The sequence below is a fragment of the Sus scrofa genome, chromosome 13 (assembly GCF_054392235.1).
Source record: "Sus scrofa isolate SSC_HxYL_T2T_F1_AM1 chromosome 13, Sscrofa_HxYL_maternal_Yorkshire_Landrace_v2.0, whole genome shotgun sequence".
Taxonomy (NCBI): domain Eukaryota; kingdom Metazoa; phylum Chordata; class Mammalia; order Artiodactyla; family Suidae; genus Sus; species Sus scrofa.
The window spans coordinates 102528019-102536768 of NC_139395.1; the positions used below are offsets into that span (position 1 = coordinate 102528019).

Genomic DNA, 8750 nt, shown 5'->3' on the forward strand with positions numbered 1-8750 from the left:
CCCCGCATCCGCGTGCATTTTTTGAAATGCATAAATGTTGCTCGCCTTAATTGATTGAGTCACAGAGATTTTTTTCCCCTGCTTTTAAGTGCCATACTCCTCTACCTTTCAACAATCATTTTAATATATAGTCAATGGCTCTTTGTGGACGGGACAAAAAGCAACTACGCGCAGTTGTTGAATAGACTTTGCGCTGGGCAAAGACAGGTTAATCGAGGGCCGCATCGCGAAAACAAGCGAGTGTTGTATGTTTGCACTGAATCCAAATGTCTGCATTTTCCTAACTAAATCAAAGGGAGTGTTATTTCTTTTTCTGCTCACTCATCTGAAGGTAAGTAAATTTTCTCTGGCGATCAAAAGCCTGGTCGGCAACAAAGACCGCGCCCGCTTTTTCCACCGTCCTGGTGTGGCAAGTTGCGGAATTTCAATAACTGTGACAAGGGTGACTGATTTGTGAACTAGAAAAGGTTTGAATGTCACAAAATTTACATTGGTCCTATCTATCGGAGATTTAAATACCAAAAAGTTTTCGGGGATTTCTAGGGAGCTTTGGGCAGTCCTGAAGAACAATGGCGCGTTGGGAAATTTACAGTTTTACCTGAATGAAAGGGGCCCGAGTTGGGAACAGGAGTACATAGGGAGGGGTTAACGGGGGCAGACAAGGGAGACTAGAGAAAAGGGAGAAAAGAAAAGAATAACACAGGAGAGGAAAAAAGAAAAAATTGGCAACAATGTTTTAAATTTTGCTGGGGAGAAAAAAACCTCCAAAACCTCAACCTGGAAAGTTAGAGCTCCCATCCACCTGTGCTTATTTTTTAGGGGGAGAAGGGAGCAAGACGCCTGATTGATTTGATAAAAGAATCAAGGCGACCGGCTATCCTGAGAAATTACATTTCTTGTAAGAAAGTGGAGTGCCTGTGTGTTCCCGAGATCTTAAATTATAAACAGGAGGGGGACGAAGCAAGAGGGAAGCGAACTTCAAAAGGAGCAAATAACAAAAGCCTCCTTTTCTGTCCTTCAAGGCGGGGACAGGGGGAAAGAAAGAAAAGAAAGTTGCTGAATCGGGACATTCTGGAAGTGCCTTAGCTGTGTTTACCAGCCCCATCCCCGCCTCCTGTTCTTGGAGACATCCGAAGTCTCTTGTCCCCCAGCTAAGAGTAGGTTTGAAGAAGAACAAGATAAAGCAAGATACAGATGGAGAGGGAGAGGAATACGGATAGAGAATGTATGACTGAGAAAAAGGAAAGAAATCATGGCAATTTTTTTTCTTTCCTTGAGAAGAGGGAAAATTTTTGGCTAAAAAAAAAAGTTGCCACTCCTGGCAGCCCTGTTTGTCAAAAGGGGATGTCAAGCGCTTTACAATACCTGGGATTGATGAGGCGGGCGGGCCAATGAACGCCGCGCGGCGCCTCGGCGCGCCCTCCGTTGGCGCGGCGGCTGCGGGCGGGGGGAGTGCGGGCACACCAATGGGCGCCCGCGTCAGCAGCACGTGACGCCTCCCCCTGCTCCCATTCATCAAGGGGGGGACGGTGTCGTCCTTTCAATTCATTTATCTGCAGGAATGATTGCTGCTATCAGTCTCGCGCTCACCGCCCGGCTGAGGAGGTGAAAGTTTCTCCCCAGGAAGATAAACCGCAAAAGACAATATTGTGCATGATTTGCGCCTTTTCTTTGGCTTTTTCTTTCTTTCTTTTTTCTCCCCCTCCCCCCCCTTTTTGCAAAAAGCAGAGGGGAAAAAGGAGAGTGAAGGAGCGAGGAGGCGAGCCTGAGAGAAAGGAGAGAGAGAGAGAAAAGAAAGGGCGAGGGTCTAGTAGAGAAGTGAGGAGGGGCGGACGGCGCAAGGCGGAGAGAGAGCGAGGAGTCGTGGCTCCGGAGCTCACATTCCTCTATGCTACAAATCCAGGAGGAAGTTTTTTTGGGGGGCTGAGATGCTCCACGCCTTTCCCTGGGCAGCCTTGACGCGGGGTCCTCTCGGCAGAGACTGAGCGGCGAGAAAGTGCGAGCCGGGCCGGCGGGGTCTGCTCGGCGGGCGCCGGAGCCCGCCTTGCTCGCGGCCCGCAGCCGTCCGGCTTCCCCGCGCTTGGCCAGGCGGGCGCCCCGGCGCGCCGCGCCGCTGCCAGCAGGCTAGGACTTCGAGAGGTGGGTCGACTCCTCCTCCCTCCTCTTCTTCTTCCTCCTCTTCCTCCGCCTCCTGTTTCTCCTCCTCCTAATTTTCCCTCCTCGGCGGGCGAGGGTGGGGGGGGCGGGGGAGGCCGGGGCTTGCCCCGAGCAGCCACGATGCTCCTGGACGCCGGCCCCCAGTACCCTGCGATCGGCGTGACCACCTTTGGCGCGTCCCGCCACCACTCGGCGGGCGACGTGGCCGAGCGCGACGTGGGCCTGGGCATCAACCCGTTCGCCGACGGCATGGGCGCCTTCAAGCTCAACCCCAGCTCTCACGAGCTGGCCTCCGCCGGCCAGACCGCCTTCACGTCGCAGGCTCCTGGCTACGCGGCTGCGGCGGCCCTGGGACATCACCATCACCCGGGCCACGTCGGCTCCTATTCGAGCGCAGCCTTCAACTCCACGCGGGACTTTCTGTTCCGCAACCGGGGCTTTGGCGACGCGGCAGCAGCAGCCAGCGCGCAACACAGTCTGTTCGCTGCTTCGGCTGGGGGCTTCGGGGGCCCACACGGCCACACGGACGCCGCGGGCCACCTCCTCTTTCCCGGCCTTCACGAGCAGGCAACGGGCCATGCATCGCCCAACGTGGTTAATGGGCAGATGAGGCTTGGCTTCTCGGGGGACATGTACCCGCGGCCCGAGCAGTACGGCCAGGTGACCAGTCCCCGTTCAGAGCACTATGCCGCGCCGCAGCTGCACGGCTACGGGCCCATGAACGTGAACATGGCCGCGCATCACGGCGCAGGAGCCTTCTTCCGCTACATGCGCCAGCCCATCAAACAGGAGCTCATCTGCAAGTGGATCGAGCCCGAGCAGCTGGCCAACCCCAAAAAGTCGTGCAACAAAACTTTCAGCACTATGCACGAGCTGGTCACGCATGTCACCGTGGAGCACGTCGGCGGACCTGAGCAGAGCAACCACATCTGCTTCTGGGAGGAGTGTCCGCGCGAGGGAAAGCCCTTTAAAGCCAAATACAAACTGGTCAACCACATCCGCGTGCACACGGGTGAGAAGCCCTTCCCCTGTCCCTTCCCTGGCTGCGGCAAGGTCTTCGCCCGTTCTGAGAACTTAAAGATCCACAAAAGGACGCACACAGGTACGGAAACAGCTATCCTTGACACCCCTTGTTCCCCATTCTCGCCCTGGGACCCGAAATCCAAAACTCGGCTACGGGGGACGCACAAATCCCGGCCTCGGTTGGGTCTGGAAGTCAGGTTCCAGTAGGCAGTCAGCAAACCCAGTGTGTTCTGGGTTTTAGTTTGAGGCTTGAAATTCTAATAACGTATAGAGAGGGTAGGATGAGAAAGACCTAAGAATACAGATTTTTAAATGAGAGCTAAAAAAGGCCAGGAGAGCAGAGAGACGAATCGGCTTTGTGGAGCCCTTGGTGTGCGCTAAGCCAGGAGAGGTGGCTGGGTCTGGGCGGCGGCGTTGTCAGCTGCTCCAGGTGCAGGCAAATCTAAATATTTGCTCTTGGCTAGCATCCCTTCTCTATGCACCTTAGTGAGGACTTTGCCAAAGGAAGGAACTGAGAAAAGTGGAAGAAATTGGATGAAGGGGGATAGAAAGAAACAAAAGCAAAGATAGAAAAGGAGGGTTGGTGGTGGTCAAAGCAAGTAAATCGAGCCTGAGGAGGCTTTTGGAGATTAATGCATATTTAAAGAACCCCGATTATAGTAGCGACTTTGTGAGTAGGCTTGAGGAGTCAGGAGAGTGGGCAGAAGGCGGAAAAATCATTTTTGTTAATTAGACTCCGTGAGGACGTTTTCAAAACACCGGTTACCATGGGCTGGCCTTTAAAAATAAAGCAATCGGTCAGGAACATTTAAAATAAAAGTTTGCTGGAGCTCAGGGCTGTAGTCAGGTTGGGGAAGGCCATTCTGGGCTTCTTGGGCCAACAAGGCCGGGAATCCTGTCTGCTTCCCTGTTTTGGTTTGCCCGGGCGATTTCTGAGAACCGAGTTTGGAACTTCGCGTTTAATGCAAGGGTCAGAAAGAATTTCCGGCGCCGAGCTGTTGGCCCAGATTACCCTATAAAATGTGAGTGTGTATAGGAGGTGGGGGCAGCGATGAAGTGGGTGAGAAGTGTCTGGGAGGGAGGTAAGGGGAGGAGAGAACAGCAAAACAGTAAGAGAGTCGGCCGGGAATGTGAAAATTAGAAATCCGGAGCTAGGTAGGAGCTGCCCCAAGCCATCTTATAGCCCCGGGCCTAAAATCCAGCAGCCAGCCCAGCTGCTACTCTGGGATCTAAAAAACTACCACCACTACAACTCATAACAATACAATAATAATAAAAAAAAATCTGGATCTAACTGGATTAGGAGTTAAAATAGTTCAGATATTTATAATTCCACTGCAGATAAACGACTTTTAAAGATCCGGGTTTTGAGCTTGCAAGGTGCTGGCCCTGGGCCCCTGCCTTTTTAATTTTTGTTTTTATTTTTTCCATTTGTTTAAATTTTAAAAAATCGCTGCGGGGTTTGTTCTAATCAGATCTCTCTCTTTCACACCTTTCGCACCAGGGGAGAAGCCCTTCAAGTGTGAGTTCGAGGGGTGCGACCGACGCTTTGCTAATAGCAGCGACCGCAAGAAGCACATGCATGTGCATACGAGCGACAAACCCTATCTTTGCAAGATGTGCGACAAGTCCTACACTCACCCCAGTTCATTGCGCAAACACATGAAGGTAATCGCCGCGCTATCGCCGCCCGTCTTGGAGCCAAGAGCCCGCTCTGCTCTTTGGCCGGGGTCAGGCGGCGAGTGGCAGCCGGGCGGCGGCAGGAGCCCGCGGAGGGCGAAGCAGTTATTCCTCTCCGCTGGATGGGGTTGGCCACAGAGGGCGGGGGCTGGAAAAGGGGATGGGGACACCCAGGGACGTTCTAAATTTACTGTTTAATAGTAAAAGTCAAAAACAGTGAGCATTGGAGCAGAGGCCACTACTGATGGCGAGCTAGGGCTGTCCCAAAGGGTTGAAGCTGCAGAAGCTGCGGTCATCGCGGCTTGGCCGGAAGCGGTGGGCAGAGAGTTGGGGTCTTGCACCAAGGCCTGCGCACTTGCTCCCCTAAAGCTGAGCAAGCAAATTTCGGTGGCTGCAGGAGGGACCATCTCGGGCTCTGGACTCATGTCCAGCCTCCCCTTCCCAGATCTATTTTCTTTTGTGAGTCCCAGGGGCACTGCCGCTCTCTGGATCCCGGTCTCTGCAGGGCCGAGGCGGCTCAACCAAGCCGGAGTCCCAGGCCTCCCTGGGGTTCAAGAGTACCCAGGACTCTGGGGGGAGGGGTGGCACGGCCTTCACCCGTCCTAGGTGGCCGCCGCGCTGGCTCTTTATCCCCATAAAAACGCGACTTTATTCCCGCAGGTCCATGAATCCTCCTCGCAGGGCTCGCAACCTTCGCCAGCCGCCAGCTCGGGCTATGAGTCCTCCACGCCTCCCACCATCGTGTCTCCCTCCACAGACAACCCAACCACCAGCTCCCTGTCGCCCTCCTCCTCCGCGGTCCACCACACAGCCGGCCACAGTGCGCTCTCTTCCAATTTTAACGAATGGTACGTTTAAAATCAGAAACAAAACGCAAAACAAAACCCTATTTAAGAGACTGAGCACACACATGTATACACAGTATTACTGAAAGAACCCTGAGCATCAAAAGAGCCCCCAACCCACTCTGCAATCCTATTTTTTCTAAATCTGTCAATAGACCCAGGACCGAGTAAGAGAGAGAAAGCACCAAACCTTTACATTTACCCCCCCTTTTCCCCTTTCCTTTTCTTTTTCTTTTTTCTTCTTTTTTTTTTGGCAAACGTTTGGTAGCCAAGGGGCGGGAAGGGGGTCAAGGAGACGGCGGCTGTCTGACCAAATGCCGCCAACCCCGAGGGCCAGTTTCTCCTCGGAGTCGGAACTGGCTCTCTGGGATTCGGCTTTTTTTTTTTTTTTTTTTTTTTTTTTTTTTTTTTTTTGCTTTGCATTCTTGTAAATACAGAATTATTAGCTTAAACCTGTACTGTTGGATTCTGTATATAGTTATATCTCGGTTGGAACGGGCGGGTGGGATCGTGGCGTTGTGGTCTTTGCATTGGGGAGGGGGGAGGGGCCGGGAGGGGAGGGGGGAGGGGAAGGGGAGGGGCGGGCGGCCGAAAGCCAACTGTTTGTACTGAATGGCAAGAATGTTCTAGTAAATGTGTACCAAAATGTGAATTACTTTGTACGATTACAGTCTCCACGTCGACCTAACAGAATATTATTGGTATTAATGTGCTTTTTTTGTATAAAGTGCAAACATTTCGTCCCAAAGTCTAAGTACTTTAGTGCGGTAAAATGTTGTTTCACGTCCTGTCAAGAATTCGTATAGTACGAGCCTGGATCTGCGTGTCAAACTGTTTCATTTGTTTATGTAAAGTGATATTAAAAAAAAGATATAAACTATAACTGTCCGTTGCTTTTGGCAAGAGATACAACCACATAATGTATATAATTCCTAGTTTCCATATTTATCCGCATGTAAAGGGCCGGCTTATTCATGTTACAGCTATTCAATATTTATGGCTAGAAGAACTCGTATGTACACTTTAGTTTCCAGAACTGTTTGGTAACCTTTCGTACCTTATTAAAGATTCTTAAATCTCAGTGATTGTGGTAGGAATTTCTTCTTCCCCCCAGCAACCTGCTGCCTCTTCTGCCAGCCTTAGTGGGTCTCGGAAAACCTCACCAGTCTCCCTCGCCTTCCCTTTCTGTCATCGCAGGTCGTATAAACGTGATAAATGAACGCTACCCTGCTGGCTCTCAGAGAGGGTGTAATTAGTATTTATATCAAAATTTATGAAACAAATTTTCGGCCGCAGTATAATTTAAATGACCTTTGCAGACGTAGAATAACAACCATAAAAATAACAGAAATAGATTGTGCAGGCGACATCAATATTAATGTAGGTGAATTGTCAGAGGCTCAGGGGCTCACTCTACAGCGTTGCAAATGAACTTGCAGCTGAGGGTTCCGCTGTCCCCCAAATTAAATTCCCCGAGCTGAAACCGAGTTGCAGATTTACAATATCATATTTTAAATTGCTGTCTTCAATTAAACCATTTATGGCTATAACTAATTTTCAGGATGTCTATGCATGCTTTTCCAGGCCTTCCTTCTTTGTACAAAAGTAAATGTCCATAAAGTGTTTTACTTATATTTTTTCAAACGTGATGCTAATTTAAATTAATTACTTCCTGTGATATGTTATTATTCCTATAATTTTGCCACTGTTATTAGTTCTCTCAAAAATACATCTAGAAAAGAGAATTATTTTATGTAATTTGATTATCTTTCTATCTCTTTTATTTATTTCTCATTTACTTAAGAAATTCGTTCCATTGGCTGGCGTTGATACAGTAAATTTGTAAATGAGGAGACAATATAAAAAATCTAAATTACTTGTGCTTAATGACTGTAGCAGAACGCCTTTTCTCTAAATCAGATTGTCTTTCTTGCAGTTTAGTTTGATAGATTTGCAAGCTATGCTGCTCCCGAGAAGTTAGCTGCGCTGGTAGGAACGCAAGCTTCTTTGTCTCTGGTTGTAGCTTGCATGATCGCCCCATTAAGCAGACAGTGTAGCTGGAGATCACAAATCAGGGCCTTGGCTGTAGCTGCAAGGGTGTGGCTGTGAAAGAGCAGGAGAGAGAAAGTGACCTCACTGTAGGCTAGGAAGGAACCCAGGCTGGCATCTTTAACATTATATGTGTGTTGAAAAAGTCACAGGCCATATTCACTCTGAGAAGGAAAATAAGGAAAAATCCCTCAAGAGTATGAGAACCCCTTAAAGTACATCTATTTCCAAGTGTACTATTGGTAAATTACAACATCAAAATGTTAAATTCTCTTAAATTTTTTTGGCTTGTCCTTTCATTGCTTGCAATTTGTATTTGTCACTTTTAGTCAACAAAGTTTTACTGGGAAAGAGAGGATTTGCTACACTTTCTGTACCACATCAAAAACTGGAGATGGTGGTGTTTAACTTTTAAAAAATTGTTACTCTGATTTATAAGAATAAATACCAACCTTTCATGAAAAGAGCGCCACCTTGCAAGGTTTGGTGAGATTTGAGGAAGTTGAACACCTAAGCAGGAATTGTTGCTGGTTTTGAAAATTTGTGAGGCCAACACTGACCCCAGTTGGCTTTGGAGGCTTAAAATTGGTATAGTATTTGAAGTGACTCCTGACATTAAGCCCAATAATTAATAAACATAGAAAGAGGAAAAAAAATCATCTCTCTAGGTAAGAAAGATAAATACCTCAATTAATAATCCTTCCGTTTTATATTAGCAATCAAAATGTCTAGGAGCCTGACATAAATATAATGATAATAATATCATAATAACAACAGTGCTTTTGCAACTTTATTAATGCATTTAGGAAGATAGTAAATTAGTGTGTTCTTTTCTTTGACCATTCCTAAAAGCAGTTTATTTCAAATTTGGAAATGTAAATGTCTCATCATTTGTTACGTACCTGATGCCCCTTTAAGCTTTAATATCATAGTATGATATATGATTTAAGTATGATATTTTAAAGATAAATTTTAGAGATATTTACTTCAAAACTA

At 48.4% G+C, this 8750-nt stretch overlaps 1 protein-coding gene across 1 annotated transcript; it reads left to right on the forward strand.

Moving 5' to 3' along the window:
• Positions 1-1547: 1547 nt before the first annotated feature.
• On the forward strand, positions 1548-6583 carry ZIC1 (Zic family member 1). The gene is made up of 3 exons (XM_003358599.4): positions 1548-3259; positions 4685-4848; positions 5521-6583. The coding sequence occupies exons 1-3, from the start codon at positions 2278-2280 to the stop codon at positions 5716-5718; spliced, it is 1344 nt and encodes a 447-aa protein (XP_003358647.1). The 5' UTR covers positions 1548-2277; the 3' UTR covers positions 5719-6583.
• The last annotated feature ends 2167 nt before the right edge of the window (positions 6584-8750 follow it).

What these genes read in the sequence shown, in the direction of transcription:
- ZIC1 (XM_003358599.4), top strand. Translation starts at nt 2,278, where the DNA reads ATGCTCCTGGACGCCGGCCCCCAGTACCCTGCGATCGGCGTGACCACC. An exon ending in CCACAAAAGGACGCACACAG is followed by an intron (nt 3,260 to 4,684) that starts GTACGGAAACAG and finishes CTTTCGCACCAG; the next exon opens with GGGAGAAGCCCTTCAAGTGT. An exon ending in CATTGCGCAAACACATGAAG is followed by an intron (nt 4,849 to 5,520) that starts GTAATCGCCGCG and finishes TTATTCCCGCAG; the next exon opens with GTCCATGAATCCTCCTCGCA.